This window comes from Musa acuminata, chromosome BXJ2-10 (genome assembly GCF_036884655.1).
Source record: "Musa acuminata AAA Group cultivar baxijiao chromosome BXJ2-10, Cavendish_Baxijiao_AAA, whole genome shotgun sequence".
Lineage (NCBI taxonomy): Eukaryota > Viridiplantae > Streptophyta > Magnoliopsida > Zingiberales > Musaceae > Musa > Musa acuminata.
In genome coordinates, this window is record NC_088347.1 from 18,256,515 (window position 1) to 18,276,317 (window position 19,803).

The window sequence follows — 19,803 nt, forward strand, 5'->3', positions numbered from 1 at the left end:
CCACCAAGCAGAATTTAGCATGCAACTAAATTCTGGTGATCTGAGGAAACTATACGATCAATATATCGGATAGATTTGGACTCTACAACACATGGAGTGGAGCACAACCATATGGATCCTTCAGCTGCACAGAAGAATATTCCTTAAAATATTGGAACGATGCTTATGACATGAAGGAGTAATCAAGAAGGAATCAGCTTAAAGAACCATCTATTTTCTTGAAAATTTGATTCTCAAGATGCAATGATGTTCAACAAGTAATTCAACTCCGCTCCGGTGGTCAGACAGACAGAAAGAGGAATATTACCGGCAGCAGTGGCTTTGCCTAAAGCTGTGTCGCCTTAAATGAATCCATTAATCAGGCCCACCTTGTGAGAATGACCTGAAGATTGCATGATGTGAAGGTAATTAAGGCTAACATAATTAAGAGCAGCTTCCCACTTACCAGATGACCACGTCCTGATTGATCATTGCATCCACCAGGTTGTCTGCATTGGCAGTCCTGATCATGCAGCAACAGAGCACTGAAGACAAAGATTTGAGCTTTATCCGATGCCGAATTGACATGAATGTATCATTTTTATCATCTTTCAGCAGAAAGATACCCGAGTCCTTTGTGATGAATCATTTATGTCGAGACAAAGTGGGTACCTGAGAACGATGAAAGACTTCCGGAGGTTGAATGCATGAATAATAGAAATGGTGGGCAGGTGCCTGCAGATAACACCCGAGGGAGGTTGGACTTTCTTCAGAGGCCGAGCTCTGTCCACACGACAGAGAGAACCCTTCCCTCCATGTTACTGCAGCAGTTCGGCGGCCGACGCAAGCAGCCACGGTTGACTCCCTTGGCTCGCCGTCTGCCGACATAAATTTTCTTGGAATTTGTCGTCATCGGAACACCATGCACCGCCCCTTTCAAACGACGTGGTGTTGAGATAAGGTGGGGCGATATCCCGATCTCGAGGTCTTCCTGTCAAAGCCAAAGAGCTCGAATCTTAGCAAGGTTTCAATGAAGGGGAGGAGACGATATCTAATTACGATACATGTTTAGACATGCAGACTTGTTTGTGAGCCTCCCACAAACTGGTTTACAAGGAAAACAGGAAATGAAGTCTCTGTCAAGGTTGTCTATAAACTTATTGGTCACTGCAAATATAGGTCGAATTTAGTGTAAATCGAACCATCATAGAACAAACAATGAGAAGAGAGACATCTAAATTATGAATTGCATCCGCATTATTCAATCCAGAGAAACAAACTCACTTTCATGCTTCCAGATAGTGACAATGATGGCCGAGAAAATAATAAAAGGCAATACAAATGATGATAAAGATTTACCTCCACATATGCCCTGTTTGATTCTGCAACTTCAGCACTCGCATTTATCTGAACTCACTTCCTTAATTCAGAGTGGACTTGAGAATCAATGGAGCTTATTACATAAAGGAATGCTGACTGGCATAAGCACTGTGTCATCTTAATAATGTGTTGGCATGCCCCTGTACTACTTTGTCAATGCCAAACACAATCAGTGCCAACAGGTAGGGGCTGAAATACCAACTATGAGCATTATACATGCCAATTTCATGTCTAGAAAAAGGAGCAGTGTACTTGTATGAAGACTAGATGTGACAATTACACAAAGCATATAGCTTCAATAAAGATATAATGCATGCTTTTCTTGCCATACGTTATGGAGTATGGTGATCAGCATATTTTCTTTATAAGAACCTGGAGTTGACAATCAACACCGAGCTGAGCAACACCAACATGATCATCTTGGTATGGTGATCTCAAAGTTGACGAAGCTTAAGCCATCTCATTCCTGTGACAAGTATACACAAGTATGGAAGAACAAACTGACACTGTTCAGGATCAATATGCAATGTCCAGCATAATCACCTAGCAACAAATCTGGGTATTCAAATAACCAAAAAATTTATCCAACACCAAATTAAAAGGTCTTATATATATATATATATATATATATATATATATATATATATATATATATATATATATATATATATATATATATATATATATATATATATATATATATATATATATATATATATATATATATATATATATATGATAATTTTCCGAATCAACTTGATAAATAGCATGCCAAACTATTTTGGGCCACATATGGACCAGACAAATTTGATTGATGACTGTGGAATTTATGATTTGCAGTCGGCAAATGCTAATAGAACACCATACATCAAACATGATCTCCAAGGAAAACACATCGATTAAGATGATTACATGCTCTGCAACTATTCATTTTCCAAGACATGCATCTCTATCATTGATTTCCATCTACGGAAACTTTACAGGTGACATAGAGTCGTGTCCATTGAACTTACCTCCTGAGCCAGCACTGGAGCAGCAACATTTCCAGCTCCAATTGCTAGACTGGCTCATGAGACAAACTATATTTGTCCAGTCTAGAATCTGCTCTGTAAGTGTAAGATAGATAGAACAATTCAAAGACAGTATGACACCTGCTACAGAGGCTCCATCCTACTTTGCTATACAGAGGCTCCATCCTGTTTAGGGCTACCAAACAGAAATGAATACTACTCGGATACATAAGGTTTTTATGACCGCCGAAGTTGCAGGAGGTGATTAGTATTGGTTGATATCTATCAAAATCGTTTCTTTTTCTTCTAATCAGGAGAACATTCATTGAACTTCTTATTATTTTACGTCAAGGGGCTATTGGCAGAGAACCCTTCTTCTACTTCATCTATTGAAACGGATTCAGGAGCGGTAACATTAGGTCCAGCCCATATGTGGGCTTAGACAATTGGACATATTGAGCCCAAATTAGAAATTAAAACAAGAGAGAGAAGATGAGGAGAGTAAGATCTGATTGCAGCGTGCGTGCGACGGCGTGCTGAGAAAAAAGAGGAGAGAGAAATAAAGAGAGAAAGTAAGATTTTCGAGTTGTTTTTGCTTGACGATCGGTGGCCAAACGTTGTCAGTTTTGGCCCAAATTTTATGTGGAGAATCCTTGTAGTAAACTCTACAATCCTAACGGTGTTGATCTGCAGTTTACCCTCTCTAAGGTACTTTCCTACGATATCTATTTCGTGAGACCTAGAATTCTCTCGTGAGAACATCCAGTGATGAAGATATGCTATTCTTAAGTCAAGATCTATGATCTTGATGTTATTCTGATCCTCTAGTTATTCTAGAGAAGACATACTGTAAACATGTTATCATTATTATTGATAGTGGAAGTTTGAGGTGGACTGCGGTCCCGTGGTTTTTCCCACATTGAGTTTTCCACGTTAAAAAGATTTGGTCTCACTGTGTGATTGATTTATTGTTCTATTGTCTATGCTGTGCTGATTGATTTAGCATTTTGATATGAAGTTGGTATTTTGATGAGGAACCTATTTTGATACACAAAGAGGGAAAAGAATTATTCCGCATTAATAGGTTTCTTCCCAACAAGTGGTATCAGAGCATCAGGTTGTTTGGTGCTAGTTTTCTTGTGTGATTAAAATGGAGTCAGATGGTATGATTAAATTGAACTCATCAAATTATTCCACTTGGAGGCGTTTGATGGAAGATGTGCTCTATTGTAAAGATTTATATAAGCCTATCAAGGTTAAAGATAAACCTTCTACTATGGACGATGAAGAATGGGAAGTTCAACATAGAAAAGCTATTGCCTATATTAGAAGATGAATGGATATAAACTTGCATGAGCATATTTTAGATGAAATCAGAGCTGATTTTGTTTGGCAAAGGTTAGAAAATCTCTTTGCGAAAGAGATAGTGGGAAATAGAATTTCTCTCCTCAGAAGGCTTGTAAATTTGAAATATAAAGATGGTGGCAACATTGTTGAGCATATAAGCCTATTTCAGAGTCTTACAGACAAGTTGGTTGCTATGAAAATGAATATAGATGATGAGATGCAGGGATTATTACTTCTCAGCACTTTACCAGAAAGTTGGGAAACGTATGTGGTGACTATTTGTAACTCCACGCTAGAGGGGACTCTAACCATAGATATGGTTAAAGACAGTTTGCTAAATGAAGATGCAAGAAGGAAAGAACAGGGTGAATCTTCTTCTGGTGCATTTGTTACTGAAAAACAAGAAAGACGTGGAAGAAGTCATAGCAGAAATCCATATGGTCATAGAGGAAGATCCAAGTCTAGAAGAGATATCAAATGTTTTCACTGTAATAGGCCAGGTCACATGAAGAAAGAGTGTAGGTTTTGGAAGCGAGAACAGAATGAAATGAAGAAAAATGAAAAAGAGACCAATACAGTTGCTGCTGAAGGTAATATCATTATTGTTTGTGATGAAGGTTGTGTCAGTCTTGTAGCTCAGGACAGTAACTGGGTAATTGACTCTGGTGCTTCATTTCATGTTACTTCTCATAGTGATTTCTTTAGATCTTACACTGTTGGTGATTTTGGTAATGTTAGAATGAGAAACAATGGTAATCTAAGATTGTGGGTATTGGAGATATTTGCTTGGAGACCAGTATTGGGAGCAAATTAATACTCAAAGATGTAAGGCATGTTCCAGATATTCGTCTTAACTTGATATCTATAGGTAGACTTGATGATGAGGGCTTTGCACATTATTTTGGTGAAAGTAAATGGAAACTCACTAAAGGTTCTCTAATTATGGCAAAAGGAAAGAAGATTAACTCTTTTTATGTCATGGAAGCTAAGTTACACAAAGGAGAGATTAATACAATTCGAAAAGGTGAAAGTATAGATCTTTGGCATAAGAGGCTTGGACATATCAGTGAGAAGGGACTTTAAACTCTTGCTAGAAAGCAGTTCTTACTAGAGTTGCAAGGTACATCTCTTAAATCTTATGATCATTGCTTAGTTGGAAAAACACATAGAGTTGCATTTCAGACATATCCATCATCTAGAAGATCTAATGTTATTGATTTAGTTCATACTGATGTTTGTACTATGCAAACTAGAACTCTTGGAGGTGCTCTTTATTTTGTTACTTTTATTGATGACCATTCTAGAAAAGTGTGGGCTTTTGCTTTGAAATCTAAAGACCAGGTACTCGATGCTTTCAAGGAGTTTCATGTCAATGTTGAAAGAGAAACTGGCAGAAAGCTAAAGTGTGTTCGATCAGATAATGGTGGCGAGTACAGGGGTCCTTTTGAGAATTATTGCAGGTTCCATGGTATCAGGCTTGAGAAAACAGTTCCTAAAACTCCTCAGTAGAACGATGTGGCAGAAAGGATGAACAGAACCATTGAAGAAAGGATTAGGTGTATGCTTTCCCACGCCAAGTTACCAAAGTCATTTTGGGGGGAGGCTATGAGAACTACAGTTGACTTGATAAATCTTTCTCCATCAGTTCCTCTGTAAGGTGATGTTCCAGAGAGAGTATGGAGAGGAAAAGATATATCTTATAATCATTTGAGAGTCTTTGAGTGTAAAGTATTTGTTCATATTCCCAAAGATGAGAGGTCCAAGCTTGATAATAAGGCAAAAGCATGTATCTTCTTGGGATATGGTCATGAAGAGTTTGGGTACAGATTATGGGATCCAGTGAACAAGAAGATTATTAGAAGCAGAGATGTTGTGTTTCTTGAAGACCAATTGTTTGATGATGGTAATAATGTTGAGAAGCCAGAAACCTCTGTTTATATTCCTTGGAGTTTGGGTCCAATTCCTTCACCTGTAGTTCATGATGATCATGGGGGAGATGAACAAGAAGATTGTGGTGAGAATACTAGTGATGATACACCTATAGTTGATGATGCTGAACCAACTGAACAGGCACCTCCACCACCAGTTGAGATTCCATTGAGAAGATCCACTAGAGAGCGACAACCCTCTACCAGATATCCTCCACATGAGTATGTTATGCTTACTGACGGGGGAGAGCTAGAAACTTACCAAGAAGCTATTCTACATGAGAATAAGAGTGAGTGGGTTAAAGCCATGCAAGAAGAGATGAGATCCTTGCTTGAGAACCACACCTATGACTTGGTAAAGCTGCCGAAAGAGAAGAAAGCTCTCAAGAATAAGTGGGTTTATAAATTGAAGACTGAAAATAATAGCTCACAACAAAGATACAAGGCACGACTAGTTGTGAAAGGATTCAGTCAGAAGAAAGGTACTGACTTTGAAGAAATATTTTCTTCGATTGTGAAACTGTCCTCTATCCGAGTTGTTCTTGGTTTGGCTGCCCGCTTGAATTTAGAAGTTGAGCAACTTGATGTAAAAACAGCATTTCTTCATGGTGACTTAGAAGAAGAAATTTACATGGAGCAACCAGAAGGTTTCAAAGTCAAGGGAAAAGAAAATCTGGTATGTAAGCTTAGGAAAAGCTTATATGGACTCAAACAGGCACCTAGACAGTGGTACAAGAAGTTTGATTCCTTTATGATGAGCCAAGGGTATGATAGAACCACATCTGATTATTGTGTGTTTATGAAGAAATTTTCAGATGATGATTTTATTATTTTACTGCTATATGTTGATGATATGTTGATTGTTGGCCATGATGTTGGAAAAATTAAAAAGCTTAAATGAGAGCTAAGTAAGTCTTTTGTCATGAAAGACTTAGGATCGGTGAGACAAATACTTGGCATGAAGATTCTTCGTGATAGGAAGAAAAGGAAGATTTGACTATCTCGGGAGACTTACATTGAAAAGGTTCTTGAAAGATTCAACATGAGTAAAGCCAAAGCAATTTGTTCTCTACTTGCAGGTCATTTCAAGCTGAGTTCAAAACAATGTCCTACAAGTGAGAAAGAAAAAGAAGAAATATCCAGAGTGCCTTACTCATCTGCAGTAGGCAGTTTGATGTATGCTATGGTTTGTACTAGGCCAGATATAGCTCATGCAGTTGGAGTTGTTAGTCGATTTCTCTCAAATCTTGGAAAGGAACATTGGGCAGCAGTGAAATGGATATTAAGATATCTAAGAGGTACTTCCAGGTTGTGTTTATGTTTTGGTGATGATAAACATGTGTTAGAAGGGTACACAGATGCAGACATGGCAGGTGATACTGATTCCAGGAAGTCTACTTCGGGATTCTTGATGACATTTGCAAGAGGAGCAGTCTCTTGGCAGTCTAAGTTACAGAAGTGTGTTGCTCTATCAACCACAGAAGCAGAATACATAGCAGTTACTGAAGCCTGCAAGGAAGCTTTATGGATGAAAAAGTTTCTACAGGAATTGGGCTTGAAACAGGAAGGATATACTGTTTACTGTGACAGTCAGAGCGCTATTCACCTCTCCAAGAATTTATACCATTCTAGATCCAAGCATATTGATGTGAGATATCACTGGATTCGTGATGTGCTTGAGATGAAAGAATTACAGTTGAAAAAGGTGCATACCAATGATAATGGTTCAGATATGTTGACAAAGTCTTTGCCTAAGGAGAAGCTTGAAGCATGTAGGCGAAGAGCGGGCTTGATACAAACCACCATATGAGCTAGAGGGGGAGAATTGTTGGGTCCAGCCCATATGTGGGCTTGGACAATTGGGCCTATTGAGCCCAAATCTACAAATCAAAGAAATTTAAAAAAGAGAGAGAAGGTGAGGAGAGTAAGATCTGATTGCAGCGTGCGTTCGACGGGATGCTGAGAAAAAAGAAGAGAGAGAAAAAGTAAGGTTTCTGAGTTTTTTTGCTTGACGATCGGTGGCCAAACGTTGTCAGTTTCGGCCCAAATTTTATGTGGAGAATCATTGCAGCAAACTCTACAATCCTAACGGTGTTGATCTGCAGTTTACCCTCTCTAAGGTACTTTCCTACGATATACACTCCGTGAGACCTAGAATTCTCTTTTGAGGAGATCCATCCTATGTGATGAAGATATGCTATTCTTGAGCCAAGATCTATGATCTTGATGTTATTCTGATCATCTAATTATTCTAGAGAAGACATACTGTAAACCTGTTATTATTATTATTGATAGTGGAAGTTTGAGGTGGACTGCGGTCCTGTGGTTTTTTCTACATTGGGTTTTCCACGTTAAAAAGATTTGGTCTCACTGTGTGATTGATTTATTGCTCTATTGATTATGCTGTGCTGATTGATTTAACATTTTGATATCAAGCTGGTATTTTGATGAGGAACCTATTTTGATACACAATAAGGAAAAAAATTATTCCGCATTAACATGTTTCTTTCCAAAATAACATAATACCGAAAATATCAAATGAATCACATGGAATGCATTACTATTCTACAAAAATATAGTTGCAGTAGCAGCAATGCCACTGGTTCCGTCGTCGTTTCTTTTGCCCCGAATTAGACGATTAAATGGCTCGGAAGATAAATCAAAAAACGAGAAACGAAATATGACGATTTAGGTAATAAAACATACCTATAAATCACGAGGATCGGTGGGATCTGATATTTTAAGTTGGTGATCGACAACAATCATTGGGATCTGCAGAAGAAGAAGAAGAAGAAAGGTGCACGCAATAACCGATCGACTAAGAACGTTTTAGTGGTATAAGCAATGATTACGTATTTCCAGTTGCCGCCGACGAAGACCTTCCTTCCTGGCTTATCCAAAAGCTCTTCTCTTGCGTCCGGAGATTGGATACGAGCGCTTGTATCCACGACAACCGCGAGAGGCCACCGCACCACCGAAAAAGAGGAGGAAGAGGCGATGGCAAGTCGAGGATTACGAAAATGGAAGTAGCGGTTTTGACGGATGAGCGTCCGCGATCAACTGGGCGGGACAATTAAAGCGAACAAAGACCGACCGTCCGATCTACTAGAGGCTACAACACGACGAGGACGAAAAGACGGAAACAGCTCATCGCCTTTCTCTCGGATGAAAGCCAGTGATCGATTGGGCGGTAGAATTAAAGCGCAAAGCGGCCGTCCGATTAAAGCCTGTCTCCAAAGAACAGGCAACGAACGACCGGCTGTATGTAATCGTCGTACGAACCCAAGCCCGCTTTAAACCATCGACGTGTGTAATCTGTGGTGGACAACTGGTCGTATCTCAAAATCTGAAGCACGAATTAGATTACAACTACGATGACCAGTAAACATAAATATCCCTGCAATGATGCCTGATAGCTATAGATTAAACGTAGGAGTTGCTGGCTAGCATGTAAACACTGTAACTTGTCACTGATACTTGCAGTTCCCACGACCTGCCACAACCAATAAAGCAAAGATCAGCACTGCCAGTTCAGACGAAGGAGAAAGAAATAGCAAAATGGGCACGAATACTTACTGGGGTCAGTGGAGGTGAGGACGCCGGTGTGGCCAAAGTCGCAGTCGAAGTCGTGGCACCCGGCGGCTTGGTAGTAGGCGTTCATGGCGTAGGAGGCGTGGGACAACGGCGTGTTGGGGTAGAAACACGCGCCGCCGTCTTGTATGGGCCTGCAGTTCGCGCCGCCGCTGCCGCACGCATAGTCGATGTTGGCCTGCAGCGCCGCGGCGCTCGCGTCCGCCCTCGCCACGCACCACCTCCTCCCCGATCCACCAGCGGGCGCCGGCGCCTGTAAAAGCGCCACCATCGTCAATTGCACGCTTCGAATGTCCAACCATGCTACGGAAAGTAGCAGTAAAAGAAAGGTAAATTCTCAAGCAAAGCCATGAATGCTTCACGGATTGGTCTCCACTCTGACAGGTGTGAAGAACACGCCGTTTTGTAGGGGTCCAAATCCATACACTTACTCGATGGACGACAAGGCAAGACGAAATAAAAGACGGACAGCTGACGACTTAAGAACAATGATGGCCGTCACAACGAAGATCACAGGAAACAACACAAGGAATCGTCCTATCAAAGTGTAACATCTTGAAAGCATACGGCATGTAGACGTAAATGAAAGAACAATGCCAGTCTTGAAACACGCACAGAAGATGTAGATGATGTTGGTCTGCCACATCCGTGGATTTCTCAAGCATTGTGGATTAGATTCAGAGCAGGAAACAAGACGTGGTTCAAGTTCAAAAGACGAGGTACAGATAAAGAGAAGGGGTAGAAGGAAACCATCGGTCACCACAAAATGGCAAGATGTTTATGTAACTATCTCGACAGACGAGGACGAGTCGCCCACGAAAGCTTCCCACAAAGACATACCCGTGCTACTTAGCATTGCTCCCACGGGGCAATCGATATATATATATATATATATATATATATATATATATATCGAATTGAGTGGCAAGATCGTAAGGAAGTAGGAAACGAGGACTAACAAGTAGGGATGACAGGGAAGAGGGGGCTCACCTGGCCGCGCATGAGGCCGACGTCGTAGACCGCCGAGAAGTCGGCGTTGAAAAGCCCGAAGTGGCGCTCCGCCGTCGGTCCCGGCTTCAGGTTCTCGTTGAACAGCGCGAAGACGTACGTCTCGAACCGCCGGTCCGGCATCATCGGCGTCCCATTGCCGGAGTTCACCAAGCGTATCAGGTTCATGTTGTAGGAGATGGCGTCCTCCACGCTCACCCCGAGCTGCCCTGGCTCCCCAGCCGACGGCCAACCCGTCTCCCCCACGGCGATCTCCACGTCGCCGTAACCAAGCCGACGCATCGCGGCGTGCACCGCGTCCAGCTGCGCCACGAACATGTTGGTGTAGTTCACCCCTGTGGCAGGGTCGAACACCCCCGAGTTGGGCCGGAACAGGGCGTAGTTGAGGGTGCGCGCCGTGTAGCCGAAGTAGGGGTAGGGGTTCACCACGAACGGGGTGCGCGTGCGGCGGTGGAAGTCGAGCATCGGGGCGAAAATGGCGCGGTCATAGCCACGGCGGAAGCGGCCGATGGAGGGCGGTTCGGAGGTGGAGAGGATGCCGAGAGAGTGGGGGGTGGAAACCCGGATCTGGTGAAAGCCGGCGGCCGAGAGGGCTGCGTAGAGCGAGCGCATAGCCGGTACGAGGTGGGCGATAAGGTTGCGATCGGCGGTGGCGAGGACCTCGTTACCGACGGCGACGAGGGAGATGTTGGTGGCGGGGTAGAAGGGAGCGACATGGGAGGCGACCCAAGCGGAGGCGGCGGGGGAAGGGGCGGACGAGCGGGAGGCGAGGGAGGCGATGTCCCCATTGGGGACGGTGATCATCAGGGAGATGCCGGTGCCAGCGAAGGCGCGGATCATGTCGGGGTTGGCGTCGAAAAGCTTGACGCGGTCGATGAAGGTACGGTCCTTGAGGAAGGCGGCGACTTGGGCCGGCGGGGGAAGGTTGTTGGCGTAGGCACCGTAGTTGACGCCGATGGAAATGGCAGCGGCGGCCGTGATGGAGGAGAAAGGGACGAGGTGGAGAACAAGGAAGAGGGCAAGGAGGAGCTTTGTGGGGCTCGCTAGAGCGGTGAGAAGGCCTCCGGCGGCGGCCATTGTTGAGGCGGTGGGATGGAAATTGGTTGTGCAGAGGAAGGCGAAGAGGGCAGCAGATATAGTAATAAATTGGGTTGCTTTTAAGTATTTTAATTGTGTGAAATGGTGGACTCATGTCGGGCGCTGTGACGTGGCGAAGACTTCGAAAAGGGATCGGAACGTGATGCTTCGGGTTGCCTTGATTGTCCACGTGGACGGCCGATGGGGGATGAGGTCCCGTCCACTACCACGGATTTAGCTAGGTTAATTATTGGGCCGGAATGGATATATAGGCCCATCATGAATGGTGGCCTGCATCCGGCCCAATATGTGCCTGGCAGAAATGTGGTGGCTCGAGGGTTGTGCTCGAAACGCTTAAAAACCCTAAGCGAAAAAGATGCTCTCCCGCTTAGTCTCCCTACGACTTCCCCATCGCTTTCTAATCCTAACCCTAGCCTCCTCCCATTCCTGCCTCCCTCCGTCCACTCCTCCCATTCGATCTCTGCCTCTCTTTCATCCTTGTCTCTTCCCTCTTATGCCAATTTCACCTCATTTTGAAACCGTGATTTATTTTAACAAATCTTCTCTTAAATAAATAACATAAAGAATTCTTAGGAGATCATAAAAAAGATAGAATTCATTCAATCTTGCAAGAGAACAAGATATTAATTCATGCATATAAAATCTTGATTTAAGCATAAGAAATCTCAATTTACATATTTCAAAAAATCAAGATAAAACTCGTTTAAATTATCAAATCAAGATCATTTTCAAGAGATTCACAAAAAAAATAAAAATAGATTCGTTAATTTTTTTTTGAAAAATCAATAAAGTCAGAAAAATAAATTTTTCAAAAAGAAACCTTTCTAATTTTTAGTTGTTTTAATTCATATGATTTATTTCATACATGTATATTCTTTTCTTTTATGCCATACTCTCGACTCTTTTCCAGCGATATACCGACGTAATCTATAATGAGGGTAAAATAGAATAGAACTCGAAAGAAAATAAATAGTATAGTTTTTTCGGATGGAAAATGTATGAACTCAATAAAATAAAAAAATAGCTCACCACCCAGTTTAAAATCACAAAGGGATATAGAAAGTGCACCACTCTAAGAAAATTAAACAAGGATACAAAATTAAAAATAAAAGACTCACTACTCAAGGAAATATTATTAGTTTCTAAAGTTCTTTATAAGTCCTAAACACCAAAATAAATACTAGTACATAAAATAACCCTTCATGCATAGGAAATTTTGAAATTAAGTGTTTATAACTGCTAGCCAAATCCTTTAATGCATTCCTTGGTCATGAAGAAATGTTCACAACTGCTAACCAACTCCTTTAATGTATTCCTTTGTCATGAAGAAAAGTACATTGAAACAACTTTAACTTTGTATAGGGAATATGCTGATGAGCTGTCATATTTAAGTGGGTTGAGATTATGAGGCATCATTATTGGCTGAAAAAAATATCATATCATAATCAAGGTTCATATGATCAGATTGTAGTAATTTAGACACTCCCGTGTCAATCTCCCCCGATTGAAAAAGACTTATCCTCAAGTCCTTGTTTGATTCATCAACATGATTATAAAAAAGATTTAAATCAATCACATTAAATGTTGGGGATACTTCGTAATCTTCAAGTAGCTTAATCTCATAAGTATTTTTTTTAATTCTCTTAAGTACCTTGAATGGACCATCAGCCTTTGGTTTTAGTTTTTCAAATTTGTTTGGTGGAAACCTCTCCTTCATTAGATGAATCCAAACTAAATCACCTGCATTAAACTTCATTGTTTTTTGTGTTTATTGGCAGTATGTATGTACCTCTCATTTTGCTTCTCAATGGTTGCTTTTACACTCTCATGTAGCTTCTTTATTTGCTTAGCTCGTTCATCAGCATCTCCACTAAATTGCTTTATTGTAGAGTGAGGGATTAAGTCGAAAGGATTAGCACCATAAACAACCTCAAAAGAACTCTTAATATTGAGATCTCACTGCTTAATATTCTTGTCAATATAGCTTCTAAACAAAATTTTCAAGCTTCTATTCGTTACCTCAGTTTACCCATCGGTTTATGGATGATGCGAGTTGCTTAAATTTCAAAGAAGTACCTGCTTAAATTTGAATCTTGATTAGACACTATAGTTCTTAGAATACCATACAATTTAATAATTTTCTTAAAATATAAATTAGTAATATGAGATGTATCATTCGATTTATTGTAAGGAATAAAGTGAGACATTTTTGAAAATCTGTCAACAACAACCATGATAGAATCCTTGTTCCTTTGAATTTTCGACAGTCCCAAAACAAAATCAAGACTCACTTTCTCCTATGGAGCATTTGGCACAGACAATGAAATGTACAATCCAGAATTTTTACTTCTTATTTTTGCCAAATGACATACTCGGTATTGCTTTACATGTCTTTCCATATCTATAAACATCTTAGACCAATAGAAGTTTGATTGAATAAGAGCTAAAGTCTTATCTCTACCGAAATGTCCACCCGAAACACCACCATGAGCTTCAGCTAGAATTACTTGTCTCAAAGAACAAGATGGAATACATAAAGTACTAACTTGAAAAAGAAAATCATCAAGGATAGAAAATTATTGAAAAGAACCTGATTTACAATTCTACCATATTGAGCCAAAATCCACATCATTCTCATCTAGATCTTTAAATATCTCAAATCGAACAACTTTGACTTCCATTACTGATAATAAAGAATGTTTTTTGCTCAATACGTCAGCAACCACATTTTGAACACTAGATTTGTGCTTAATTGTAAAGTTATAAGATTGTAAAAACTCCACCCAAGCTGCATGCCTCTTGTTTAGCTTGTGTTGGTAATTTATGAACTTTAATGCTTTATGATCTGAATATAGTATAAATGGTTTGGCAAGAAGGTATTGACTCCAACGATATAAAGCTCGATATATGGCATGTAACTCCTTATCATAGGTAAAATATTTCCTTCTTGTATCATTCAGCTTCTCACTAAAAAATACAATCGGCTTTCCGTCTTGACTCAAAATAGCACCAATTCCCACATTAGAGGTATCGCATTCAATCTCAAACACATTGTCAAAATTTGGTAGAACTAAGATAGGAGCTTCGGTCACCTTTCTTTTTAAAAGCTCAAAATCATCATTAGCCTCGTTAGTCTATTTGAATTTATCACATTTCAGACATTCGGTGATTGGAGCGATAAGAGAGCTGAAACTCTTGATGAATCTTCTGTAAAAAGAAGTTTAGCTATGGAAACTCCTCACATCATGCAATGAAGCAAGTGTTGGCCAATTGAGAATAGGTTCTACCTTACTTTGATCCATCATGATTTTAACTTTTGAGACAACATATCCCAAAAATATAACACTAGAAGTAAAGAAATCACACATATTTAGGTTAGCATAAAGCTTTTGCTACCTCAAAATAAGAAATATCTCTTTCAAATGATTCATATGCTCTTCTTCGCTTATATCATCAAAGTAAACTATAACAAATATTCCAATGCATGGCTTAAGTATGTGATTCATAAATCTTATGAAAGTGCTAGGAGAATTATATAACCCAAATGGTATAACCAACCATTCATATAAGCCTTCTCTAGTTTTAAATACTGTTTTCCACTCATCTTCAGGCCTCATTCTTATTTGGTGATAGCCACTCCTCAAATCAATTTTAGAGAAAATAGAAGCACCACATAATTAATCAAGTAAATCATCTAACCTTGGAATGGGAAAACGATCATCCACTATGATTTTGTTGATAATACGGCTATCCATACATATTCTCCAAGAATCATCCTTCTTAGGCACCACCAACAAGGCTAGAACCACAGACTTATGCTCTCCTGAATTAACCCTCTTTTTACTAATTCATCAACTTGTATTTAAAGTTCTTCATGCTCCTTGGGACTCATTCTATACACTGCCTTATTAGGTAGAACTACCTCCGGAATAAAATCAATATGATGTTGGATGTCTCTCAAAGGTGGAATGTCATATGGAATCTCGTTCGATATAACATCTCGAAATTCCTCTATGATTGGTTTCATGATTGTCGGTGTCTCATTATGTTGTTTGTTCTCCTTTACTACCATTAGGCTAAAATATGACCACCCTTGTCTAATTCACATTTGCATTCACCATAAAACATAAAAGCACTAACTTTCTTTTTTGGTGCACCGATTTCGGAAGATTGTAATGGAGCTAAGACAATCTTCTTTTCATTCATCTTAAAAGAATAAGTATGTTTATAGCAATACCCTTCTATCATAATGCCAAGGTCTTCCCAACAGCAAATGATAAGCATCCATAGGAGCAACATCACACCATATTTCGTCTTTATAATATTTGCCACTAGAAAACGAAACTAAACATCTTTTAGTAACCTTGATGTCATTTCCTTTTTGCAACTAACATAATTGATACGGATGTGGATAAGGGATTATATCCAACTTTAACTTCTGTACCATCTTCAAAGATATCACATTCTCAAAACTGTCGCTGTTGATGATCACCAAGCACACCTTGCCAAGAGAAGTGCATTTAGTGTGAAATACGTTTTTTCTCACCCAACTTTCATCCTTGGCCACATAAGATACTTGTAAGTTACATTGCAATACAATAGATAAACCATAATATGAATAAGTAATCTCTTCCTTATCATCATCGTATTTTGGTTCGTCATTAGCTTCATCTTCTTCTTCATCACTATGATCTTCAACCAAAGTTACAATCCTCATATTTGGACAATCTGAAGCAATATGCCCAAAACCATGACATTTGAAGTATTTTCGACCACTTGGGGTAGAAGAATTATATGTTTTTTTGCTGCCAGCAGATTCTTCACCCTTTTCTTGCACCTTCGATATCACCTTGCTTTGGACAGTAGGCTTGGAACTTCCTCCTTTTGTATAGCCTTTTTTTGAGCTGTACCGAGAACTCTTTTTAAACTTCTATTGCTTTTCAACTTTTAATACCAGCTTACTCACATCATTTAAAGACCGGAGTTGAACAACTTTAGCAATCTCATACTTTAGACCTCCTAAGAATCTTGCAATGGTTTACTCTTCTAGTTCCACAAGCTCTCCTTTTAACATTAGGTTATCGAATTATGTAATGTATTCTTTTACACTAAGATATTTTTGTTTAAAATCATGGATTTTGAGAAAGATCTCTTGCCGATAATTGTCTAAGTAAATATTTTCTCTTCAGCTCCCTTTTCATTTTTTCTCATGATCTTACTCTTCCCCTCATGTTCTCTTTGTTTCTTCAGATTTTTTCACAAAAAAGATATATTCCGTCTAAGTTTTAGTGCCACAAGTTTGACATTCTTTTGTTCTAGTGATTCATGAAAATAAAAAATTCTTTCTATTGTATTAAGCTAGTCGATAAAGTCATCAACATTTATTTTATCTTCAAACTCTAGAATCTCCAATCTAGGATTATATTTATTTTGCCACTCGTCTTGGACTCTATTTTTTGTCCGACATCTTCTCGACTCCCTTGGGAGAGGAGGTGTATCTTCATTAGAAGTATATTCATGGATATCATTTTCATGTTGGTTTTGTCTATTTTAAAGTTCTTCGATTATTTCATTCTTTTCTTGTAGACTACGTAATAATCTTCGTAGCTACTGCCTCAACGACTCGGCATCATCTTCATGGTCGCTACTTTCACCAACTATATCTTTTTCATTCCGTCTTGCCATGATCTTTAGCCTTTAGATCTGATACCAAACTAATACCGACGTGATGCAGAATGGGGGTAAAGTAGAATAGAACTCAAAAGAAAACCGATAGTACAGTTTTTTCAGATGGAAAATGTATGAACTCAATAAAATCGAAAACCAACTCACCACCCAATTCAATACAAAGGGATATAGAAAGTTTACTATCCTAAGAAAATTAAACAAGGAGACATAACTGAAAATAAAAGACTCACCATTCAAGGAAGCATCCAAGAGATACAGAGTTTAAATGAAAACTCCAAGAGAGCTTCTACAAAATATCATCCGTTTCTAAAGTTCTTTCTAAATTCTAAACACCAAAATAAATACTACTACACGAAACAATCCTCCTTCGTATATAGAAAATTTTGAAATTAAATGTTTATAACTGCTAACCAATTCCTTTAATATATTTCTTGATGTTCACGGCTAACCAATTCCTTCGATACATTCCTTTATCATAAAGAAAAGAAAAGCACCTTCATCCTTCGATACATTCCTTTATCATAAAGAAAAGCACCAATTCCTTCGATACACCTTCAAACAGCTTTAATTTTATATAAGGATATTTTTATATAGTTTGGATAGATCAACGTTTCCGTAATAATATAATGCATTTAGGTGAATATAGTTTTCCCTGTTCTTGTCGTATGTAATGTTATTCGGTATAATTCAACATGAACATGACAGTCACGGTTTCCAAACATGATATCTGAATTTGATCATTCTACTTTATCTATCTATGCGGACCTCGATAGCCAACGCTTGGATGTAGACCAGTAATTTCTTTGTTGTGACCTTAGGGGAAAGATTCAAAATTTCTTCTTGCAAGAATTGGAATATTATCCTAATTAGTTTCTTGCTCTCACTTCGTCCCATCTCTTCCACCGATATTTACTTTGAAAAACTGGTTCTTTCTGAAGAACTTGAACAAAATTTTCACTTCCTTTTCAAAAAAATATGTAAGAGCTACAATATCTCAAGCATATATTCTTACAATCCTTTGGAAAATTACTTAACAAACTCACATCCACCCTTCAACTGTAGCTGCATTTCCATCTCTATACATATGTGAGTGAGATCTTCATATCTTAGTGCTTTTTAGAGTTGAGACAGATGAAACAAATAAGAGAAGAGTCCCGTGCTTATAAGGAGACATTGATCGAACACTTTGCATTTCTCACTAACTATGCAACGGTATTTTACTGCTGACCTGCTGTTGAATTTACTAAATGGCAGGTCCGAATCGGGCATTTGGTGATCTCATTGCGGCATCAGGAATCACAGAGGATATGATTGACAGTTTGATTGTCTTGAATGACGTCAGAGGTATCAATGGGTTGCCACCTCTTAGTGAAATAGAAGATAAAGCTATTGCAACAATGAATGCGACATCAACAAGAGCTGAAATCGAGCGGAAGAAACAGGAGGAGACTGCAAAAGCTTGGGTAGACAGGTGAATGAGAAGGGAAGAGCTTATGGAACAGGAAGAAGAAAGTGTAGTGTCGCTCGTATATGGATCCAAACACTCCGCTCGCTGATCCAACCTTTTCATCTGTGTGCTTCATCCAGCCGGTTACTTAAAACGAGACCCACGTGTAGTTGAACGGAAGAAGCCTGGGAAGGCGAAAGCAAGGAAGAGCTTCCAATGGGTCAAGCGGTAGCAGGTAGCGGCCGTCTTTTATCACTCTATCCTTCGTTACCTTTTCAGGTTCTTGTGTGGCAATGTTATCTGGACCAGCTTGCATCTTCTGTGTTCTGTGCTTCATTTTTGGGATGTTTGTTTAATCAGGTTGCAAAAGCTAGTTGTCCAGATGATGTTTAAATTTAGATGTGAGACTCAAAATTTTTTTAATTTATGTAGCTGATGCTTATGATGATGCCTTCCCGTATATATCTGCCATGAAGGCAGTGAGATATTTGCGGGGCGAACCCCACTTGAGGATCTTAATAATCTATTTCTAACTCGGCTGCCCATCTACATAAATTACAAATATTTTAGTTCCGACCCTTTTTCAACCATTTCTAAATTGTGAAATTTAATTTCTGATCACATTATTTATTTGGTTTCTTGGTCTCTCCCATAGTAGCAGGGTTCATATGTCTGCTTCTTTTCCTTTTTTTGTTTGTTATATATATATATATATATATATATATATATATATATATATATATATATATATATATATCGTCTTATCATCACTACAAATATTTGTGCTAGATCTGTGTGGTGTGCTCATTGATTGCGTCAGTGGTGCGAGGTAGATCTGTGTGCTGGCTTTTATTTTTTTTCTTTTCTCGGGAGGAGCAAATATCGACCCTGTTGGCAAAACAAACATAAGAAAAGGACCCGAACCTAATAACCTAACGAATGAGGTCTCCAGATTTTTATTTTCCTTCAAGGACATGTTGGGCCATGACACAGACGAGACAAAAATACTCACAGCTGCGTATGATATTACAGCCGCAGTCACATGAGTTCTTCGCCGAGTGTGATATTGATATGATAGCATCATATATCTGATTCAGTTTCGCTGCAGGAATCCTTCTTGGTCCACTTATTATGCGTCTCAAGGTCTGTGCACCATGTCGCTGCTATCAGCGATGCGTACGGAGCTACGTTTCTCTCCGCATGATGCGATGGCGGAGGATGACAAGCGTTTTGAGGCTACTGCTCAGTGTATCCGAAATGTCACTGGTATTACTACTACTTGGCATCCGCTTAGTACATTCCGAAATCATTGTTGATACATACATGA

At 39.5% G+C, this 19,803-nt stretch overlaps 1 protein-coding gene and 1 long non-coding RNA gene across 2 annotated transcripts; both read right to left on the bottom strand.

Moving 5' to 3' along the window:
• Positions 1-175: 175 nt before the first annotated feature.
• On the bottom strand, positions 176-1,894 carry LOC135625125 (uncharacterized). The gene is made up of 4 exons (XR_010491909.1): positions 1,339-1,894; positions 652-970; positions 446-524; positions 176-382 (listed from the first exon to the last, which is right to left on the bottom strand). It is a non-coding gene; the product is annotated as an uncharacterized LOC135625125 (long non-coding RNA).
• Positions 1,895-8,979: 7,085 nt separating this feature from the next.
• Positions 8,980-11,377, bottom strand: LOC135624368 (glucan endo-1,3-beta-glucosidase-like). The gene is made up of 3 exons (XM_065127884.1): positions 10,226-11,377; positions 9,221-9,488; positions 8,980-9,137 (listed from the first exon to the last, which is right to left on the bottom strand). Exons 1-3 carry the CDS (start codon positions 11,318-11,320, stop codon positions 9,112-9,114), a joined length of 1,389 nt encoding a protein of 462 aa, XP_064983956.1. The 5' UTR covers positions 11,321-11,377; the 3' UTR covers positions 8,980-9,111.
• Positions 11,378-19,803: the final 8,426 nt, after the last annotated feature.

Bases quoted from the DNA above. Each gene is read 5' to 3' on its own strand.
- LOC135624368 (XM_065127884.1), bottom strand. From the start codon at position 11,320: ATGGCCGCCGCCGGAGGCCTTCTCACCGCTCTAGCGAGCCCCACAAAG. The intron at 9,489-10,225 runs GTGAGCCCCCTC...GCGCTTTTACAG, and splicing joins TCGGCCTCATGCGCGGCCAG to GCGCCGGCGCCCGCTGGTGG. The intron at 9,138-9,220 runs GTAAGTATTCGT...TGGTTGTGGCAG, and splicing joins CCTCACCTCCACTGACCCCA to GTCGTGGGAACTGCAAGTAT.